Genomic DNA, 24,904 nt, shown 5'->3' with positions numbered 1-24,904 from the left:
TTTAGAACTAGAACCTTAATAAAAAATCTTAACCTAAAAAATTTAGACATCATGATCAGTTTTGATATTGCTTCATTATTTATCCATGTAACACTGACAAAGACTTGATGTGATTAAGCCACATTTTCCCCTGGCATTTGAAGTAGGGATGTACTGAACCATGATTTGGTTGAATAAATAAATACCGAATATATGGTTTGAAATTTGTTTACAAAATTTTAAATTTTGTAAACAAATATTTTGCAAAATGATGCTCATTAAAAATTTATAAAAAAATTTAATGAGTGGATTTTTTTTTGTTTGTTCAAAATTTATAAATATTCAATATTTTTCAAAATTATTCAATATGTTTTGGCCAAATAGTGCTTCAGTTCCTTTGGTTCTTACTTTCTAAGATTTCTATGTGGTCTGTTGAGAATTGATAGTTCAAAACAGCTGTCAGGCCACTGAAACCTAATCAATGCACCAATAAAAAGTGAATATACAGACTACTGGGCAGAGTTCATGTCTTTTAAATAGCTCAAGCCAAGGCAACTCTGATGTCAAAGGTTATATTCTCATAAGCAATCTTGTAAATTTTCAAAAGTTTGTAAGTTGATTTCTACATCTGGCTATAGAATATGGTTGAATCAATAATATACTCCATTTCAATATAATAAAATTATCATTAAATTTTATAGGGAACATTTATTTTGATGGAACTTTTGTTTTAAATTCTGAAATACAGAGATTAATTATTGATTTAATAGTCAAAATTAATTCACAATAAATGACAATGTAGGAAAAGGAATTTTTTGGGAGAAGTCTATGTCTGATTTCTTCATAAATATTTCCAGTTTCTGGAAGAACTCTTTTGATATGAATATGCTGGTAGTAGGTGCCAAAAGAATTGTACTGCAGAATAAATTACTCATTAACTTTCAAAAGTATTCTTTTTTTTTTTTTTTTTTTGGAGTATGGTTTCAGCCATAACATGATTACATTGGGTAACAGTCCATACTCAATTATCAAAAAAAAAAAAAAAAAAAAAGAATACTTTCGAAAGTTAATGAGTAATTTATTCTGCAGTACAATTCTTTTGGCACCAGCATATTCATATCAAAAGAGTTCTTCCAGAAACTGGAAATATTTATGAAGAAATCAGACATAGACTTCTCCCAAAAAAATTCCTTTTCCTACTGTTATACCCTGATAAGTTTAGAATGTCATGATTCTACTTATCATTGTATAACAGAGTATAAACTATATACAGTGCTTACTGAAAATACTTGTTATCTAGGTAATAGTAATGTGTATTTTATTATCAAGTGTATTAACAAGAAAAGAAAGGAAGAAATTGTAAAATATCTAAAAGAAGTGTTATGTACTAGTGTAAAAAGAAAAACTTGTTTACTTTGAGAAAAGGAAAGAATATTTAAAAAAGTATGCTAACGTTATAAGTGATAGTAATGCTTAAAATTTTGTCAAATTGTTTTATTATTTATAAAACAACATAAAGAAAATTAATCAAAAAAATTCTATACTCATGTATGCTCTAAGAGAAGAAGGGGGGAAAGCAAACCATTACCCCATACAGTCCCATGCTGGTGGAACGTGAGGGTGAGTAGCAAGAGAATCGGACGCTGTGATGTCACAGGTATGTAACAAATGATGTTCACGCCTTGGGTGAACGGCCAAGTTTACGATAGTGGCCGATAGGAGAGAGGGGTATAAAAGGGTTGAACCCCCCCCCCCCCTCGAGGTCTTCTGGTCTTAGTCCTTGTGTTCCTGAGTTGTGCTCCTGAGATCCTCGTGGATGTCCTGGGTTTTTACCTCGTGGTCAGTCATGTATCTAGGTGCCGATTCCATCGCTAGCATACAGAAGGAATGGTTGTCGGCGAAGATTCTGATTCCAAACTTCCATCACATAGTAGCAGGCTATACAGCATGAAGTGCCCGAGAAAGTTCATACCTGGAGTGCTAAGAAATTAGAGTTCCATAAAGAAGATCGCATATTGTCAATTGGAGGGAAAGAAAACAAAGCATACAGATAAGTAAAATTTTGTTCTCTGATTTGTGTGTGAAAGCAGAATCTAAGAATTGTAAAAGAATCAACTAGCAAAGAACTCTAAGAATAGTTAAAAATAAGGACTGTAGGAAAGTGATTAATTTGATCTAAAGAAAGTATTAAATGAATAGGCACTGTATGGTTGAAAATGTTAAACTTGTCCAGGAATATTAGAATGAAATTTGATCCTAGGAGTAAATGGCATGTATAATTGTTATTTCAAAAACTAGTAGTGCATAAAGGATATATTGTATGGAATAATTAAGGTTAAATGAATGGTGCCTGTATGATCCTTTATGACCAAGAATGTATGATTATTCCATAGCACGTGTATGAATTAAGAGCTTAATCTCACATAGAATTATTGTAACAAATAACCCAGAGACAATTATTATGAGGACATTAGGACAAAGAGAGCCAAGTGTGTGGAATATTATGAGTAATCTGATGAAATGTGTATTAGATTAATACCTGTTTATAAGAGGATTAATAAGATTGTGTCTAGAATGAGGATATATAATTAGAGATTGTTTAATTAAGGTTTATCGTGTTAAATAGTTGTAATAAGAGAGATATATACAAGGTTAATTGAAACAGTGTGAATTTTCATTTGAGTGACTTAGTATTGTTAGACTTGACTTAACTCTTAATCCTTATTGGATGAAAATCTTTCTTTGTGTAAATTGTATTGTATGTCTTATGTTAAATAAATTTTGCTATTCTTTAACTAAATCCTGTGTCTGTATGGAATTTAATGCACCACCTGTGAAATATTACGGATCTAAGCGGGGAACTCATTCAGTGTAAATTTTCGCTCATGATTGCAATTTTTGTGATACTTTGGCGAAGCTCTCTACCAACTTCTTGATAACATTTCAATTAATCTAAGGGTCCTAGGTGGTGCAGTTAAAATATAAATATTCTTAGGCTTTATGAGAGGTTGGTTGGGAAGATTCATCCGCATAGGTTTTGGCTTGACCCTCAGGCAATTCCTTTGTGAACCAGAGATACGTGTCACATAAGAGATCCCTTTGAGGTAAATAACGAATATATATGAAGATAGGGGACATAACACTACATTGTCATCTACATTTTTTTTTTTTGATTATTCATTAATGTCAAATAACATTTGTTGTTTGGTGGATTTACTTCGGATTTGGATTTGTTGTTGCACTGTGGTTTGTTACTTTAGTTTCATTGTTTTGTTTTACAAAAAAAATCAAAAATCAGCTAATGCCTTCTATTCCCTTGTAGGGAGTAGGTGAGACTGTTTTAGCCCTATCTAACTTTTGGAGAATGAGTGGGTAGTTTAATCTCCACCAGTAGCCAATCAGAGCTAGCTGTCAGAAGGCTATCATTTATTTTAAGTAGCAGTCGATTAAGAGACTGGCAAGCATGTGCTGCCATCTCGTGGTCTCTAAATCCATCACTATGATTGTGTTTTTACATGAGTAATCACAAATGTTTATTTCCTTTTTTCTGTATTGCCTAGATATTTTATTGTTTGCAAATTTTGAATCTTCACATTAATTATAAAACTTTCAAATATTGTTGCTTTTTTATTATTCATTGCCAAGACTGTACTCTTTTTTTTTTTTGCTATTTTAAGACAAATTTTAAGACTTCATAATATAAACTAAAAGTGCCAAAGAAATACCTATAGCAAATTAAACAAGCCTTTGTATATGCGAGATAAAGGGAAGGCTTTTCCTGATTCATCGTGTCGGTTGTGACACATGTAACAGAAATTTTTCTGCTTTGGCAGGCCAAAAAAACGAATCTTTCTACTAATTAAGTCAAAGCTGAATATTTGAAATAAGCTGAATTCAGAAGCAAAACTGAATATTTGAGGCATCTAACTGAAGAATTCAGATTCACCATGCATTCATGTATGTTTCATGGAAAGTAAAAATATACAAACAGCTAGACTACAATGTCCCCCCCCCCCCCCAACCAATTTCTACATGGAATTTCTAAAAAATCAAGCACTCAATACTGCTACATACTACAAACCAACAGTCTGGCTCTATTATGTAGATGATGTATTTTCTATTTGGCCTCAAGGCCTAGACAGATATCATAGAGATACATTTTTAGCATATTTAAACAGTGAACATTCAAAAATATATTTCACCATGGAAAAAGAAAAAACAACTGTCTTTAGTTCATATGCACACTAGTTACATAACTACCAAATGGTACATTATCCTTTCCTGTTTATAGGAAACTTATCCATCCCAACAGTACAGCATCCCCACTCAATAAACAAATACAAAGTGCAGCTGTTTGTCTGAATGGTGTAACGCTTGCCACTGAACTCGGTTATTTTAAAACTTTTTAGCCAATAGCACATTGGCTAAAAATACAACCACTGCATGTCTCCGTCTCTTTCACACCTGACACACAAGATCCAAACAAATTATTCCCATCCACTATATCCAGAGTACATCTGAAAAACCAGCTAGAACTCTTCATAATCGTCATGAAACTTTTGAACTACATATTACGCTAGCAACCTTCATTTGTTCTCTGAAGGTCAGCTTCATCCTGATATGTACCTGCAACATAGTCTATCCTGAACAGATTGTTACATCTCTTAACATCTGCCTTGAAGAACACAAAAGCTACATTTACAATTATCAGTACAGCAAAGAATTGCAGACCATCTCTGGATTGATGCAGTCTGTATTGTGTCTTGGAGAACCGAAGTGCATGATCTGAGATATTGGAGGAAGCTAATAACACTGAAAACTGAATTATGTAGTAATAATATAGTTTACATGGTGCACATTATCAGGAATTAATGATTATTATTAATTATATCAAGAAAATGTTGACAATGTAATTGATGAAAGTTGGTTCTGTTATTTAGCAACCAATCATTAATATTAGTTTTTGTTACTTGACCTTAATGTTCTTTTAGATTCTACAAGAAATGTTTTTTTTAAAACAAGACAAAACATTAATAATAAAGGTGAATTATGTTCATCAAAAAAATCATCAGCTAACACTTTTATTTTCTTTTAAGGAGTATGCAAGGCAGTGTTGGCCCCATCTAACTTTTGGAAACTGAGTGGGCAGTTCAATCTGCCTGGTAACCAATCAGAGATAGCTGACCCAAGGCTATCACTAATTTAAGTGTCACACTGTGAAGAGATGGCTAACAAGTGCTGCCATCTTGTGGTCCCTAACACAATTTTAATGTCTGAAATAGTGTGGGGTCTGTGGTTGATTTTCTTGAGTTTACTGGACGAAAAACTCAAGTTTCCAAGAGGGGAAAAACCTGCTTACCTGTGCCAGAGATCAATTAACTCAGGAACTGGTCAAAAAAATTTCCTTAGTTGGTGACTAGGATCAAACCCACAATGCCCTTTCTTTGGGTGGTCTAACACTGGGGAGTGCAAACACCACTTTCACTGAGCTACACAGGTTTCCTGTGAATTATGTTTAAAAATGAATTTAATGCATCAGCAGCCTGGAATATTTGAAATTATCATAATTTCATAAAAATAAATATATAGGGAAAGAAAAACTTCCAACCTTGTTGTATGTATTCACTTTCTGGATCACTGGGGAAAGCTGTATGGAGAGCATTCACTCCATGAATAAGAGCTGATCCTTGCATTGAAACCTCCATAAGTGTCACTGCAATGATAGCATCCCTAACTAAAACTTCCTCTTGAAACATCAGTCGTGCATGAGCTTTATAAATATATAGATAATATCATAGTATTATATAAATATAAGATACATATAAATATAGGTATTTAAGAAACTGATAAACATTACAATTATACATACATAACTTGCAACCAATTCTGCACTGACTAAATTATCATTATTTATATGATCTTTTATTATAATAAACTAGTTTCATTACAAACTTTAACCATGCTACCGGCCAAGACGTCTATAGACGTCAAGGTTATCATGGATGCGAAATGCATATTAAAATTGTAATATCATTGATATTACATTGAAATATATGATGGATACAAAGCATATGAGGATGCGTATTTGATCCATAATGGCTGCTAAGCTTATAACAGTTGTTATAAGCCTGGTAAACTTCAGCTTATAACAACTATAAGGCAATTTCTGCAATTTTATGATCAAAACACACGCACTTTGTGTACACACACACACACACACACACACACACACACACACACACACACACACACACACACACACACACACACACACACACACAGAGTCCATCAAAAAAATGTATACACACTTCAGCAAAAGAAAAACCTGTATAAAAATTGTAAATTTATATAGGCATCAAGGGATGAATACAAGTTACCTTTGACTTCTACAATTACATGAGGTACTCAAAGTGGTTACCCTTAGTGTCCACACTTATTATTACAGCGAACTACTGCGTGGGCAATGTTGGCCAAAGTGTCTAGTGGAATTGCTGCGCATGGCGTTTCAATTTCTTTCTGAAGGGCCAGCAGTGTAGCGGGTTTTCCATGATACACTACATCCTTTAGAGTCCCCCATAAGTAGAAATCCAAGGGTGTTAAATCAGGAGAATGTGAGTGGGATTCAACTGCACCTATCCATTGTCCCCTGAAAACTAGTCCTGCTGTTGATAGAAAGAATCATGTCCATAAAAGGTAGAGAAGCAAAGGGGAAATAGCGGTAGTGGTTTTCAGACAGTATGGTGTGATATAGAGGTGAATAGAATGAAATACTTCATTGGATGTTACTATCGACCTAGTAATGTAGAGGGTAGTAATCAAGAAATTAATAAGCAAATTGGATAAGGGTGATCATTATGGGTGATTTTAATTACAGCAATATAGATTGGTATGACAAAATAGCAACGGGAAGTAAAGAAAATGAATTTCTTGAATTTTTGAGGGCCAACTACCTCAGGCAGTATGTAACAGAGGGCACATGAGAATGAGGGTATTGGATTTGATCATCTCATCAGAGGATGTTATTATAAATGAGGTTTCAGATCTTTCTCCAGTGGGTGAGAGTGACAATGAAGTGATTACCTGGATGGTTACCCAACCATGTGAGGACTTCTGCGAGAAAAGGGTATATGTAGAACTACAAGCTTACTAAATAACTTAAGTAATTCACAACGTACAACAGAATATAAATTAAAGTAAACTTTAACTGCACCTATCCATTGTCCTCTGCACTATCAGGACTTTTAGGAGAAACAATAGTTTCCTCGCTTCTTCCTCATTTACTGTGTGTAGTGCCTGCGTGCACGTCTTTATTTTAAGTTCCTGTGAAGATGGCAACGTGACGTTGCGAAATATTGGAAATATTTATTAAAGTTTAATTTAATTTATATTCTATTGTACATTGTGAATTCCTTAAGTTATTTAGTAAGCATGTATAACCAATGTATAAGCCTTCCTACGAGAAGTAGAACTACAAGGCATGATTATGAGACGCTCAGGAGACAGCTTGCAGCTGTAGCATGTTATGAGGAGTTGGGTGGAAAGGGGAAATGTGAGTTCTGTGGAGGATATAATTGAGATAATTAATGAGCAGTTTGTAAAGGTCTTTCATCCTTGTGAATGTGACATCGTGGAGAATTTGAAATGAGAGCAGTGAACAATGAGGTTGAGAGACTGACTGTGAGTAAGGAAGAGGATGGGGACTTAATCAAACTTGATATTAATAAAGCTGTGGTACTTGATATATCACTGCATATATTGAAGGAATGTAAGTTGATAGTGAAACTGGAGTGTATGGGGTTGTATATTAGACTAGTGCATTGGCTTGGAGATTGGCTATCTGATAGGTATCAGCAAGTTGCATATGGGGAAGCAATATCCTGGAAGAGGAGAGTCACTAGTAGTGTGCCTCAGTCTGTTTTAGAGTTTTTGCTATAGACCTAGTCATGTGTAGGGTAGTGACCAAGAAATGAATAAGCAAATTGGATAAAGGTGATCATTATGGGAAATAGCAACCAGAAGTAAAGAATGTAATAGAGGGTGAGAAATGAGGGTCTGGATTTGATCATCTCATCAGAGGATGTTATTATACAGGAAACCTCACTTAATGTGATTAATTAATTCATCTATCAGTTAGCGCAAATTTGGAACAAAAATTACAGTATAAGCTATCATCATCATCATCATCAAATTCCTGCCATGTACCCTCAAGGGGTGTACAGGATATGATAGTACTACATGAAAAAAATTACATCATTACTAACTTCCTATCTACAATTTTCCTCCAAATCAGTCTGTTACTTGTCAAGACTCCAACATTATCAGATCTTATATTTCTATCGTCTAAAGCACTTTGTACCGTATCAATCCACCTATCATCAGAGATAATAAAAATCAGTTGCTTAAATATTTATTTAATGTCTAAATATTATTGAGTTACTTTTTTTACAAAAAAAATTAAGTAAAGATTTTTGAATCATGCTCGACATGCAATTTGCAATAGCTAGTGATCACTTCATCAAGAATTCGATAAACTTCAAAGCTTCATTCCATATCAAGATCAGCATCAACAAAATTTCATTAAAATTTCATTAACTTCTTCTTCATATGCACACTGTTCTTCTAAGTTTAAGGAGATCATTCTCGCTTAAATGTTCTGAATGGGAATCGAGCAATTTTCTCACATCTTCATTATCCAATTCATTAAATCCAAGTTCTTTTTCAATTATGCTGATTTCTTCAATAATGTTGGATCTTGTTAGTTTAAAGTTGCCCTCTGTATTGATTGCCTTCTAATAAAAGCATAAGATGATCTTTAGATACATTGTATCCTGGTTGAGATGCTTCAGGTTTATCTAGGAAAGTTTTTATTGATATACGCTTCCAAAAGAAACTAATTTCATCAATGTTGAATATTTCCAATTGTAATAATCACCTCAATTATGCTTTGCAATTCTTCAGGAAACTTGGCCACAGAATCTTTATCAACACTAGCAGATTCCCCAATTATTCTTACGTTATGCAGTCCAGTTTGATTTTTAAAATGGTCAAACCATCATAAACTAGTAGTAAAGCTTTTAGATTCCTCTTGAAATTTGGTCTCTTTCAGTGAGGTAAAAATATTGAGAACTTTTGCCTGAATATTCCCTGTACTAAGAGGTGTTTTTTTTTTTTGGTTATAATCCTCCATCCAGAGTGATAGAAGACGCTTCATCTCGATAATTAAATGGCTTCTATTTTGGGTGATCTGCATGCTTAAAGAAGCAGTATCAACTTTTCCTTGTTCTTTGTATTCTTTGCTCTTATTTAATATAGCCCAAACTGTAGACTCGCTGTGTCCCAGGTCTCACACAATCATTGTATTACTAGCATCACTTTCATGTGGTGCTAGTTTCACCACTCTTAATGACTTCCAGCTTTTCTGCTCGCTGCAAATTAGTGACAAAAAATTTCGCATAACGTAAAAAAATCGGGTTAACTGATTAATCACTTGCTTAAAGTGGGGAAATAGTATAATTTCACTCGATTGCACTAACTGATTATTGTGCATATTGAATTCGCGTTAAGTGAGATTTTCCTGTATTATGTTATTATGTTTAATCTGTATGTTAATGATATTAGGGAAGATTTGGATGGGGATATTTTGTATATGATGCAAAGTTGGGACAAACTATGAGGAGTAGAGTAAATGCTGTGGTCTTACAAGAAGACTTGAATAGACTGAATGAATCGGCACAGGAGTGGGGATGCCAGTTCAATATTATGAAATGTAAGTTTTTAAAATTTGAAAAACAAAGATGGGATGTAGAATTTACTCCTGATGGGGATATATTGTTGGAGATGGAGGAAATAAGAGGTCATGGTATGATGGTGGATAAGGATCTAAAATTTAGAGCATTATTGCCAAAACTGTGAGGACAAAACAAATTCTGGCAATGGTGCAGAGGACACTGACTTGTAGAAGCAAGAGATTCTGGTTCCATGGTATAAGGCTCTGATTAGGCCATATATGGACTACTATGCACAGATGTCACCTGGTTTTCAAAAGGATAAAGTGATGTTGAATCCAGAGTCGATTGACCAAAATAGTTTCTGATCTCTGGAATGTTGAATATGAAGAAAGGATGAGACAGTGCAGTTTGCAGATTCTAGTGGATAGGAGGAAGATGAGTGATATGATAGAGATATATTATACAAGATATCCATCTCGTATAATATATCAACGTTGAAGAGGTTTTTCATAAAATGGTGAGAGACTGCGGGAGAACAAGAGGTCATCCCTGGAAGCTGTATAAAGAGGCTGTAAGCCAGGGAGTGAGAAGCATGTTTTTTTGCATCTAGAGTTGTGAATGATTGGAATGCACTGCCTGAGAATATGGTGTCTGCAGAGAATGTGTTTAAGACACAGTGTGATGAGCTGTGTGTATTGACAAAAGGGACCTCCTAGATGAGTCTGTTACTCCATGAGATCTTAGGATGATGATAATAATAATAAATGTTATATCATTACTAGCTGGCATTTTTAATGAAAAGATAACATGAGTGAATTTGATCTCTGTCCATAAAAAACATATTTACAAGGAGGAAAGGGGTTTCGGGAAAGTTCTGATAAACACCTGGAACAAAAATTATATCAAAGCAACTGACATAACCACAAGAAAGAACATATGAGGATATAAGAACATAAGTTACCTCCATAACTCTGCTATTAGTATGTTCTTTCTTGTCATTATATCAGTTGCTTTAATATCATTTTGTTCTATGTGTTTATCAGAACTTTCCAGACCCACTCCTCATATAGCCGTGATGTAGTTTTTTATCACCAGAGTTCAGGCTAATAAAGCAACAGCTGAAGAAATTAGTGAATATATGATATGAATATGGTTTGAACTGTAATGCAACTTGTTTCTCTCTCTCTCTCTCTCTGTGTATATATATTTATATTCCAGATGAATCTTTTATGTAGGTCAAAATGATGGGAAATGGTAGTAGTTTACATAATTTTATTGTCACAAATAACATCTAATCTTCATTAAAAAATACTGCAATTTTCATTTACACTGGACATGTAACAGATTTAATGCCATTTACAATGGCAGCAAACTGCGTTACGTATCTTCTTTCCAGTACAACTTCATTATGTTTACGAATTTAAAGCTATAGAGATAATTTTGAATAATCCTGTGTTATTCATTATAATATACAAAAATGAGTCAAAAGTTGCTTAATAATCCAATAAAACTATTAAAAATAACTTAAATTTTAGCAATACTTCAAATATTAATTCAAAATATATAAAGAATATGACTAAGAACCTTGAGCCAGTCTGACCAAACTTTCCAGAAGCCTTATAGTGGTACGTGCAGCGTTGCGGGCATCTGCATTTCTTTGACACTGATAATATTTTTGAAGAATTCTGTAATAATAAAAGAATAACTAAGGTATCGCATATTATATGCAACGTACCTAGTCTAGCCATAAATACTGTTACAACTTGAACAGTTGTAACAGTATTCATAGTATTTATCACATAAACCTTTAATCTATCAGTAAATCGTTTACAGCTTTCAGCACATACAAACCACATGTATAACATGCATATAGCAGGCACTCAATGTTCAAAATGCCCCTCTTCTGCCTTCACACTCCCAAAATCTGTGAGAGCACATAATAATGGTGGCACACACAACATCTAATGGAAACACTACTATTGCTTTCTCAAAATCCACCTCAGGCTGGGGTTTCGTTTCTTGCAGGTTACTCTTTCAAGCTCTCTTAACACAATTTGAAGCCCAATGGATTTCAGATCAGAAGTTCCAAATGGCCAATCAGATGGTGATATCTGGTTGGACACATTTGCCTGTTGTGTGGTCCTCGCCTTGTGTGCAGGGTATGAGTCCTGTTGGAAGGTCTGTTGCCTACCGTGAAATAAGGTATTGTTCAGGGGCCATACCACAGATTCCAGTATCTTGATACAATTTGGCAGAGGTTTTGATTCCTTTCTTGCAGAAATGGAACTTTGATACCTCCCACAAAACCTTCACTGATGAGGGGTGATGACCGGGGCATGGTCCTCCTTTCGTGAAGAAATGCACCTTAGATACCCCCCCCCCCCACCAAACCTTTACTGATGCAGGGTGATGACCTCTCTGAATCCTGGGTGCTGTGCTATGCTATGGCACATGCTGTGTGACCATTTGGGACATATATCCGATCATTTTGGAAGTTAAACGACTCGTCAATGGTGAAAATCTTCTCATCTGTGAAGAAGATATTTCTGTGCCTGTTGTTCACATACTGCTGAAAAAGTGCCTTTGATTTTATCATCCTCTGCCACATAAGTTGTTGTGTTAGAAAGTGTCTAGTAGAATGATGAAAGGCTATCACCCTCCAGTCATCAGTTAGTACATGTGACATCATGTGTCTATTTAAGTTGAGTGTGCTGTCATGTGGCTTATGCAACCCACATTACAAAATTCACGTCAATTTGACTGTATGGTTGAATTTTTATTGATTATAAAAGTTTTAAGAGTGCATAGCACATCAGCACTCATCTTAATTGGTCCAGTGCAATAAATTATAGGATAACTTTGAATACTTTAATTTATCAATTAATATAATTTTAAATATGGAAAGCATAAAAGGTCAAATGAACAATAGCTATGCTTCACACACACCTCTTATGTGAGAAGTATGTAAGGTTTACGCTTCGCAGTGAGATTAGATTATCATTGGCAAATACTAAAGTGAGACATGGATAATTTGAATTTTGATATGTTAAATACAGCCATATAATATGCACAGAAATTGGAAAAAGTAATCACTTGGGATATTATTATTTTTCTGGATTGAATAAAAAAAAATGATGAAATAACTTGTTTTACTTAATTATTTAAACACAAGTTTCAACCTCCTTCAACTATAATCAGTCATACAAGCTGAAAGCTCTGGCAGAAAATGGGACAGTAGATCATCTACACCAGGGGTTCCCAATCTTTTTGTTTCCTAGAGCACATTCTAAAATACTGGTAGGGTGACGGGCACCATCTATTTTTTTCAAACAAATTTTTTGAATTCTTTTCTTAAATGAATACATACAAATTTTATATTATAATCAAATGTTTTATTACTTAAAAGTTTACATTATATAAAAATTTAAATATATATATATATGTAAGTTAGTGTAATCTTTGGCATTGCATTTCATTGGCCAGTGCTTCATAATTAGGAGAATATGATGATATTCCAGTTCTTAAACAATCATCAAGATACTCATCAGTGAGTCGTGATCTATATTTTGATTTTATGATATTCATGGTTGAAAACAATGATTTGCAAAGGTATGTGGAACCGAAAAACGATTTTATCTTGTATGCTGCTCTTTCTAAGAATGGAAACTTTTTTTCTATCCACTAGATTCCAGAAGTTTTCATCTGTTATATGAGATTTTAGCGTAATGTCATTCTGAAGATCCAAAATTTCTAGCTCCAGTTCTTCAGCATTTACTTGAACAAGCTTTGCAATGCATGCAGCTATTTAGCATGCAGCAAGTAAAAGGATTGATAAAAAAGTAGATCATTGGCTCAATGATAGTAAATTCCTGAAATCTCTTTTCAAACTGTTCTTTAAGCACTTGAAGATGTTTAACATCTTCAAATGCTTAAAGTGCCGATTGTTTATTTGAGGGATTTTCTAACAAACGTGAGATTATGTCAGCGATACAAGACTTACAATTGTCAAATAACACCATCACAAGAAGAACACATGTAATTTCAATGGACATACAAACTCAGTTAAAAAGTGACTTGGAAATATGTAACTGGTTCTCTTTACAATTTCACGAGTCAAGTCAACAGATGTATCAGACACAGCACAGTTAGCAGTTATGGTGAGAACTGCTAACACTGAGAAATAGTAACTTCACTGTAAAAGAAGATCTACTGAAAATATTACCCGTGAAAGGTGAATATATCACAACAAACAAACACAATTATCTTTAAAATTAACGAAACACTGTTTCCTCCCAGTCAGTGTTAAAATTATAGGTTTGTTGTCTTTTACTTGATTCGCTCATTTTAGGATTAAAAATCAAAATATTTCAAAAATTTAAGTACGAGACACCGTTAAAATTATGCACATATAACTAGCAACAGATAATGAACAACTTCGAATGCGCGTCTACTTTACATTGTATACGTTTAATACTCATCATGTGTCATTAATGCATGCGTCATATAACATACCATGAATTGTCGCGTGATGTGCACGTGATTATTTCAAACTATACGGCACACGGTTGAACAGCGGCGGGCACACACAAACTGGTCGACGGGTGCCGTGGTTTCTGCAGGCATAGGGTTGGGAAAGCCTGATCTACACTATTTCTCATTGTAAATATGTGCAAAAAAGTTATCAGTTATTCATAGAAAATTACTTATCCATATCAGTGTCCTAAACATGTCAGTTCATACTTCACGCATGCATGCAAAAGAGATGAAACTCAGAAAACAAAATCAGCAACATAAATAATAATAAAAAAACGGCAAAAAATTAATATCTGTAAGTTGAAAAGACTGGAATGATAGTCTAATCATGAGTATGATTAGGCATGTTACATGCAGTCTCTCTATTGTTGTGTAAACTCTATATATGACTGCTGACATAGGAGAGGTCTATAATGTACACGTCAATTAATGACTTCCAGATATCACGAAGGATCATTCCTTGATTTCTTTTAGTGTGCCTTTTGAGTGAATGACTTCAGAGAACTCCTTGAACAACCCGTCGAAGTAGTTCTCTTCTGAGTAGAGCATGGAGGATGCTTGCAAATTTACTGTATGATGTTCTTTGAGGATGTGCACTACAAGTCCACTTCTTTCTTCCCATTTGTTTTCAATGTTGCCTATATGTTCTTTGTTATGGATTTCAAAACTTCTCCCAGTCTGACCTATGTATATCTTTTCACAAGAGCATGGAATCTTGTATACACCCAGATGTTTATAAAATGGGAAGCGTAGAAAGCTTTGTAAGGTGTTGACTGGTTTGAAGGCTGTTCTGATGTTGACCGCCTTTAATATTTTGACTATTTTTCTTGATGCATTGCCAACGTATGGAACAAATACCATGCTTTGTAATTAATTTCTGGGCTATCACGGGATGGTTTGTCAGAAAATAAACGTTTCTTTATAGTATTTCGAGTATCCATTTTGGAGGAACTGATGAAATAGGATTTGAAGTTCTTGTTTTCGTTTGATGTCATCATTTTTTAGAATGTTTAAAGCTCTATTTTTCAAGGCTTTTAATTATACCTAATTTTTGTTGCGGGTTAATTATTTTTTGTGGTGTCTTTGGTAGTATCCATTTAGTAAAGCGGTTTGTTTCAGGGGTTTCCAATTCTTGTTTGAGAGATCCCTTGCAGGAACAAATTTTGTGTGCTCTCTACACTAAGGATTTTATGATACCATACTTTTGAGATGGATGGGGAGCTGATATACAGTATTATGAGTATTGCCTTTAAAAGTCTGTTTTCAGTAATAAGTGATAAAAGTCTGTTTTTCAGTAGAAAGTGATTTGGGTTCTGTTGGATATGTGTGTCCAGAAAGGAAATTCCTCTTGATGATTCTTTTGTTTTTAATGTGAATTTGATTCAGAATATAAATCAAATTTACATTTAAAAAAGAATCTCTTGAAAGATTCCTATTCTCATTATCTGGGTTTATATTCTCTCCCCAACCAGCCTCTCTAACACCTTCACTGCTACATCTGATATACACACTGGCATATAGTTGAACACCTTTGACTTGAATTCTTCCTGTGAGCAGTGTACTATTTTTTCCTCTTTCCACTCTTCTGGGACTGTTCCTGTCAGGCTGTTGTTCAGTAACCAAGTTAGGTGTACTGCCAGCTCTTTTACAAATATTCCCTTAACATCCTCCATTCCTACAGTCTTATTAACATCAAGCTTACTTAAAATTCTGAATGCTTTTACATTCTTGAACTGTCACTCTTCTATCCTTTTTCTTCCTATGATCCAACACCATTCACAATTCCTTTCATGAAATACTCAGAAAATATTCACTGAACATTCTATATCTTCCATAGATGTATTCCATTGTACCATTTCTAAATTCAGTCATTCATATTCTTCCTCTCCTCTAATAGCTATATAACTGTAAAATTCTCTAGGATTTTGCTTTCTTGCCTCAGTCAATCTCCTTTCATATGGCAATTTGTCCATCCTTGCAGCATTCTTCACCTTCCTAACCTGATCTTATACTAGGAGTGCCCTATTCTTTATGCCTTCTCTTTAACATCTTCCTCAGCAGCCCCTACTTAATTCTATGATCTATCCATTTCATCCCATTTATCCTCCTATTCTTAGGAATACAATCTGATATTGTTATAACAACTGATATCAAACCAATTTTCCACAATTCACTACAAGTAGATTTGCTTGATTGATAAATACCAGGTTTCTAACTCGTATACAAATGTTATTTATATTAGATATATTTTCTCTGCATGTTTTGTTGTCTAATATGGCTAAACATATCTCGACACCCAGTCACTCCGAGATTATATGGCGTGCCCAAAGTTCACAAGACAGACATTCCTTTATGTCCAATAGTTGATGACAGAAGCTTTCCAACATATCTTCTCTTTAAACACTTATCTAACCTCCTAAAGTGTCATATAGGATATACAGACTCATATTTAAAAAAAACTCTAAGCATTTTGTAGATAAACGTTCAAACAATCAAATTTCCCCATCAGATATGTTAGCCAGTTTAGATGTAGTTTCATTATTTACCAATGTCTCTGTTGAAGAATCAATAGATATACTTGAAAACCTATTTCCTCTGGACATTGCACATCTCTTCCAACATTGTCTAAAATCTTCATTTCTCACTTGGAAAGTAAAATTTTACTACCAAATATATGGTCTTGCAATGGGCTCACCTCTCTCTCCTCCGATCGGCAACGTATATGTAGGAAAAAAAAAGTTGAAGAATCAGCTATAGTACAGGCAACCTCAAAACCATAAGTATGGTGGAAATATGTCGATGACATCTTTATTGTCTGGAAATACACCCAGGAAGACCTGGAAGATTTTCTATATTTTCTGAATAATCAACATCCAAAAATAAAATTCACATTAGAAGTAGAAAAGAATGGAAAATTACCATTCCTAGATATCCCTGTCAACAAAAATATCACTGGAGGATTATCATTAGAAGTCTATCCTAGAATTTGGATCGCACATATTCAGCCCACTTAGTTCTTCAAGTTTTCAGCACCTGACTTTAGGACTCTAAGCAGTTATTTCAACTTTAATTGGCCACTATCTATACTGTTTTGTTTTAATTTATATCATATATGAGTAACTTTTATGTGAACAACAGTTACTCATATATGTATACATATAAATTAAAACAGTATGGATGGTGGTCAATAAAAGCTGAAATAACTGCTTAGAGTCCTAAAGACAGGGCTTACTGACAACTTGAAGAACTAAGTGAGCTGAATATGTGCCATCCAAATTCTTGGGATTTTTATGCCACCATTATTGTTAAGATTAGGATGGTTAATCAAAATTTCGCAGGCTTCTTTAAATTTCCGTTCAAGCCAAGTTATTGTATGATGTAAAGAACATGTACTTTTCCAATCAATTTGGTATAGGGGTTAAGGGCATGATCTGAGAGGTCTGCTTCACCAAAATTGTTAAATTTAATGTGTCATTTGTGATCTTTTTTATGGATAGGGATCATATGCCCACTTTCACCAATATCATACAAAAACTTGGTATGAAAGAAAATTTAAAGAAGCCTGTGAAATTTTGATTAATCATCCTAATCTTAACAATAATGGTGGCATAAAAATCCCAAGAATTTGGATGCCACACATTCAGCCCACTTAGTTCTTCAAGTTTTCCAGCAAACCTTGACTTTAGGACTCTAAGCAATTATTTCAGCTTTTATTGGCCACCATCCATACTGTTTTAATTTATATGTATACATATATGAGTAACTTTTGAGTGAACATGTTGCTCCCTAGCTTAATTTATTTTTGTAACCAAATAGATTGATCTACTAAGGTTTTCTTCCCACCAGAGGTCAGGCCAATAGTTTTAACGGTTGACCAAATCAATGTAACTTGAGCATATCACATACACTGTAGTGCAGCTTGCTTCTTTGTATATATGTGTATACTCCAGATGATGACCTTAATGTGAAGGTCAAAACGTCAAGTAATTATTTTAGTTTATATTAAACTGAAGTTTTACTCTAACATGGTAGTTGTTTCTATAATTTTTATGATGAATTTTAATTTACTTCTCTTTTTATATAGTAAAATAATGTTTGCATTATTTTACTATATAAATTTTATTCCATATTTGGGGTATTTCTCCTTTTTTAATGCATTCATTGAAGAAGATTTTTAATTCTTGCTTTAGAATAACCTCACCTTCTTTAATCATCTCAATTATTAAATCATCCTCTCTGGCAGCTTTAATGTTTTTCATTTGTTTTAATGCTTTTTCAGTTTCAAAGATTTCTAATGGAGGTATATCAGAGGTATTGTCATAGTCCATTTTGTCTGTTGATCCTGAAGTTTTCTTTCTATTCACTTTTATTTAGATTCATGTAGAAATTTTTGCTACTTCTGTGATTTCTTGTTTGCTAAATACTTTTCTTCCATTCTGGTGTTTGAGAGTTATAATATTCTTTCTTCCAACTGAAAGATTATTTCTTAGAATTCTGAAGTTTCTATTTTCATCAATGAATTGTACCCTTATTGCCTTATTTATTGCTGTTATTTCAATAGTTCCTCTTTTCCCTTCTGTAATCAAATGTTTTCTTTTTTCCATTATTTTTCCTTCTTCGTGGTCAATGCTTATTTGATCCTGTATTTGATGTCATTTGTATATTTTCTTTAAATTTCTTTTCCATTGATGCCTTGAAAGTATCCCTATCTGTGTAAAGTGTTTCAGCTTTTACAATATTTTACTTTTTTGTGATACAACTCTCTTAGCTTTCGCTGGTATTTCTATTTTCACTCTCAGCATTCCTAATGATCAGAAGTGATGCCAGTATGCTTTAAAACACTAACATCTTTGAAGATATGAATGTTCAAAGAAAGTATAAAATCTACTTCATTTTTTGTTGTCCCATTCAGGCTTAGCCAGGTCCATCTTCTGTTGGGTCTCTTCTTGAAGAAGGTATTCATGGCTTTGAAGTTAGTTAGTTGCAAGAAGTTGATCAGTCTGTCTCCCCTTTCATTCTGAAAGCCTAATCCCTATTTTCTTAAACGTTTCATTATTGTCCCTCTTGACTCCCAATTTAGAATTGAAATCTCCCATAACTATTGTATATTGACACTTATCTTCATATAGTGCTTTTTTGATGTCTTCATAGAATATTTCCATTTGATCATCACTTTCACTTGCTGGACTATAAACCTGTATTATTTTGATATATATTCTTTCATTAATATTTAATTTTGCAAAAGCTTACAAAACCTACTCTATCAGACAGTCGTTTATAAGTGGATATTCTACCTGAAATTTGTTTATTCACAAGAAAGCCAACTCCTTTTGATCTTAAATCTTCTGGTCCTGTCCAGTAGTGTGTATGTGCAAGGGAACCAGCAATGCCTGATTAGGCTCTTTAATTTAAGTCTCAGCTCTGGTAGAGTTCCAAGGGAGTGAAAAGAGGGCAAAATAATTCCCTTGCATAAAGGGAGGTTCTAAGACTGCAATAGCAAATTATAGACCAATCAGTATCTAGGTGTGGTGGTAAAAATACTGGAAAAATTGGTCAAAAAAAGAATTCAAGAATGAGTGAATAAAATATGATATTATATGAGGATCAATGTGACTCTGGTATGACCATCTTTTTACTATCTTTTTATCATAGAGTAACAGGAGAGTTGGATAAAGGAAAAGGCTATATGATGATTCTGCTGGATTTTGAAAAGGCTGACAGAATACCACATGGAACTCTGTTAAGCAAATTAGAACAAATAGGGATGGATATGACAAAGCATGTCTGCTGGACAGATAACAAAAAGTGGTATAAGGAGGGGAAGAATCGAGGCAAAAACAGGTGACTAGTGGTGTGCCACAAGGTTCAGTGCTAGGACCGTTGCTGTTATTTTTTGTACATAAATAATATAGAAAATAACTTGAAAAGAAATATTCAATTGTTTGCTGATGATGTGAAATTAGGTAGAGTAATAGTTAATCAAGGTGATGGGGGAGTGCTTGCAAAATGATTTAAATAGGCTGTCAGTATGGGCAAAAAATAATGGGTTTCATTTCAATGTGGAGAAATGTAAAGCTAGAGATTTAGGGGTGGTGGTAGACAGAGTTAAAGTTTCGAGGACATATTGCTAAGGTTGCTACAGTAGCCCACAAGATTACTTGGCTATTGAAGAAAACACTAACAAATAGAGATAAGGAAATTGTTATTCCTCTTTATAAGGCCTTGATATGTCCACATCTGGATTACCGTGCTGAAGTCTGACTGGGGATATGGAAGCTGTGGAGAAGATTCAGAGGAGAGTGACCAAAATGGCGAGTGGTCTGTGGAATATTCCCTATGAAGATAGATTCAGGTGTGTGTGGATCCCAGAAATTGATTGAAAGGAGAAAAAAAGGGGATATGATAGAAACAGTTAAGTTGCTTAAAGGGTTTTATAGGATAGATGCAAGGGAAATGTTTCAGCACTTGGCTAGAACAAGGGATCATCCCTGGAAGTTGAATAACGGTGTGGTGAGTAGGGATGTGAAGACTAGATATTTTGCTTGGAGAATTGTAAAAGAGTAGAATGGCTTGCCAATGGGTTGCAAGAGTCAACTGTGAGTACTTTGTCTGTTAATAGGTTCAAGGAGAGGTATGATAGATTGTGAGGATACATTAGGTCTTTTGCGATAAGTCTTCGGACACCATGGAGATGCCTGTACAATAATAATAATTAATCTGACAAAACTACTATATCAGATAGTTCTTTATAGGTCAATATTATTATTATGATTATTACGGGCAACTCCAAGGAGTCGACAGACTCATCGAGGGAGGCCCAAACATCATGTCAAGAACAACTATTCGACATTCACACAGTATCTATCATACCTCGCATTGAACTCATTCACAGTCATAGCACCCACAACAGACTCTGGCAGCTTATTCAACTCATTCACCACTCTCTCCAAGTAAAAAATCTAGCTCTAACACCTTTGCTAACCACATTCTTGTCCAGCTTCCATGTATGGCCCCAAGTCCTCCCACCACCAGTCCTATACTCACAAATATCTTCTGAATTAATCTTAATGAAACCCTTCAGTAATTTGAATGTCTCAATCATATCACCCCTTTTCCGTCTATCAACCAATTTCTGCAACCCACAAATCTTCGACCTGTTCTCTTAAGGTCATTCCATAGACCTGCTATCATCTTGGTCACTCGTCTCTGGATCCTCTCCACCTCCTCCCCATCAAGAAGAAACCCTGGCACCCATATTTGGGCACAGTAGTCTAGATGGGGTCTTATCAAGGCTCAATACAGAGGAACAATAACTTGTTTGTCTCTGCTTGTTAAAATATATTTTTCAGCAACCAAGCCACTTTTAGCCACTTTTGCGATCTGCCACCTAAACTTCAACTCCCTATCCACCAACACTCCCAAATCCCTTGCCTCATCAATCTCCTGGAGTACAGTTCCACCAATGTGATATACTGCTGCTAATCTTTTCACCCCAAAATGCATAACCTTATACTTTGCCACATTAAATTGACATCCATTTTCCTTAGCCCAGTCCTCCAAACTATCCAAATCATCTTGCAAAATTTTGACATCCTGTGCACTCCCTATTGCTCTACCCAACTTTGCATCATCAAGTGAACACTTCCTCTCAGATCCTTTCCTATATCGTTAATGAACAAATTGAAAAGTAGTGGTCCAAGAATAGAACCCTGCGGCACACTACTAGTCACAGGCCTTCTTTCGGACTCTACTCCTGAATAAACCACTCTCTGATATTCTATCTGAAATTCATTGGTTTACAAGAAAGCCCATTCCTTTTGATCTTAAATCTTCTGGTCCTGTCCAGTAAAGTATAATTTCTGAATGTAGTGGAAAACAGTTTTCCTCCTTTCTTTTAACTTCTGATAATCCAATAATGTCCTACTTTATCTTGTTTAGTTCATTTTCAAGTTCTTCTTTTCTATCCTGAGTTCCCAATGTTCTTAAATTATATGTTATTAAAGTTATAGATTAGTATTTCCTTTTGTGGTATTTGTCTTGTTCGTGAATTTATTGTCCTGTTGAACTATTGTTCCTGCTTCGTGAGATGTTCTCCCTCCAAGGATGGTTTAAAGCATCTCTGTCATATTCTTGGGAAGAAGTAGCGAAATCCAATCTTTGTCCCATTTGGACTTAGATGGCTTTTCTTAGAGGCCTTTTTTTCTTCTTTGTGACATTTGGGTGGTTGATGGGCTAATTTCCCACGCTAACCAGACATCTTGAGAAATGCATTTTTCTGCTTCTGTCAGCCTTTTAAAAGGCCGCTCCTAACATGGAGGCAGACACCCGTGTGACCACTACAGTACAGACATTACTGAAGAAAATTCATCCACCCATTCAACCACTGGGACTCAAGGTCTTCATCTGATGTAATGGCTGTTGACTTCTTTCTCTTCATCATTTGCATAACTGATAGCATCCTAACTGGGTGCTATCAGTGGAATCAGCTAAACCCAGTTTTTTTCACACAGTTGTTACTCCTCCCCTTCTCCTTTCTCATCCGGGATTGGGACTGGCAATGATAGAGTTGGATACACCATGATACTTTTGGATTTTGCTAAGGCTTTTGACAGAATACAGCATGGTGTATCCAACTCTATCGTTGCATAAATTGGAGAATACGGGATTAGATTATCAAATATTAGCATGGAGAATATGAGACTGGATTCAAATATCAGTGTGGATAAAAGGATGATGGCTGACTGACAGATATCAAAAGGTAGTATATGGGGATATGAATCTGCAAGATTTTAAGGTAACCAGTGGTGTATCCCAAAGATCAGTCCTTGGTCCATTGTTATTCAGTCTGTGTATTAATGACACTGGGAAGGATTTGACATGTGACATACAGCTATTTGCTGATGATACAAAGATAGAAAGGGTAATCAATAATGCAGCTGACATGCAGCGCTTCAGAATAATTTGAATAGGTTGGAATTGCAGGCATGAGAAAATGGCTGTCGGTTCAATTAGTAAATGTAAAGTCATGCACTTTGGTCAGATTAGATATCCAATGTCATATTATACTTGTGGGATTATGCTAGAAGAAACTGATTAGGTTAGGGATCTTGGAGTTTTAGTAGATAGGAAGTTGAAGTTCAAGGGCTGTATAGCAAAGATTGGAAACACAACTCAGACGATAATTGCAATGCTGATATACGATGTCATTTTGTCTCTTTACAAGGTCCTGATAAGGTCTGGTCTCTTTGTTCCCTTGGTGATTCTGATAATACAGTGAAGAGAATGCAGCAAAGGAGATCATTAAAAATGATATCAGGATTGTGGAATACTACTGATTATGAAGATAGATTGAGAATTTGTAGACTACAGACACTAGCAAACAGGAGAAAGAGGAATGATATTATTGAGACTTACAAACTTCTGAAAGGATCATACAGGATTTCAGTTGATAGAATTTTTCATTTTTAGAGATCTTTCGTTCATTCTCAGCTTCCAAGGATGCCTTGGGAGCTGAGAATGAATGCCATCAAGAAAGGGGTGAGAGCTAGATTTTTCTCTCATAGAGTGGTGCATGATTGGAATGGATTGTCATTGGATGTTGTGTGTGCAAGTAGTTTGAATGAATTCAATAACAAATATGACAGCTGGTACATTTAGTATGTGGCATCCCTCTTCATAATAATAATAATAATCTATCTCTCATTTTAGACAAATTATGGACTCTACAACTGTGTTATAAATAATAATTTTCAATTTCCTGATGTTTCGACCTTCATATTAAGGTCATCATCTGCAGTATACACACACATATATATATGCAGAGACAAGCTAAATTGGATTTCACACATTATGCTAAAGAGAATGATTTGATCAACAGTTATTCTATTGGAATAACCTCTAGTGAAAATAAAATTAAAATAATTGAAATAAAATAACTACACCAAAGCTATATTCTATTTAAGACAACATCAGAGAAACATTCTTTCATATAGATAGCTTTCCAGTAAAAATGATGTCCTAATTTAACATGACAATTGTTATATTAGATTTAAGATCCTGGATTATCTATGGTCCTATTCATAATTAACTCTTAGGGAGAAAGATTTGGTGGGTAGAATATGTGCCTTCCATATTCTTGGGATTTTTAGACCCTCATTATTGTTAAGAATCTCACAGGCTTCCTTAAATTTATGTTCATACCATGTTTTGGTGTGATGTAAACAACACTCTTCCAGTCAATTTTATGTAAAGTATTCATGGGCATGATCAGAAAGGTCAGCTTAACCATAGTTATTATACTTAATGTGTAGTTTATGTTCCTTTCTTCTGTGCATCCTGTTTAGCCCATTACAGGGCAAATCAGGTGCAATGAATACTGTATACTCCAGGATGGACCAGTGGATCCTTGGATGAGTTCTTTAATTTTGCAGGAGGTTTAAAGGTGGCTTTAAGGTTGTATTTCTATAGTATTCTGTTTTTTTTTTTTATTTGATATCCCTTTAATGTATGGAATGGTTACATTTTTATTGCAGTTTAGTTTATATTTGTTTTAAGTGAGGTCTTGTACAGAATTTGTTGATAGTATTTTGGCTGTAACCATTTTTTAGGAAGGTGTTGCTGATGGCTTTTAATTCATCTTTAAGTGCTTTTTCATTGGAAGCAAA

General features: G+C 34.6%; 1 protein-coding gene across 2 annotated transcripts in view; it reads right to left on the bottom strand.

Moving 5' to 3' along the window:
* LOC150098209 (uncharacterized) overlaps window positions 1-24,904 on the bottom strand; it is a 271,336-nt gene that overhangs the window by 10,856 nt on the left and 235,576 nt on the right. For both annotated transcript variants that reach the window (XM_090406181.1, XM_090406182.1), the window contains exons 15-16: window positions 11,292-11,392; window positions 5,588-5,749 (exon numbers count right to left, since the gene is read on the bottom strand). In XM_090406181.1, coding sequence (XP_090262307.1) covers window positions 5,588-5,749; window positions 11,292-11,392 — 263 coding nt within the window. The remainder of the gene's footprint in view (window positions 1-5,587; window positions 5,750-11,291; window positions 11,393-24,904) is intronic.

This window comes from Typopeltis vanoorti, chromosome 16, assembly GCF_054136105.1.
Source record: "Typopeltis vanoorti isolate ZY-2024b chromosome 16, IOZ_Tvanoo_1.0, whole genome shotgun sequence".
NCBI lineage: Eukaryota > Metazoa > Arthropoda > Arachnida > Uropygi > Thelyphonidae > Typopeltis > Typopeltis vanoorti.
Note: the sequence above shows the minus strand (reverse complement) of the source record. Positions and strands in the feature narration are given on the sequence as shown.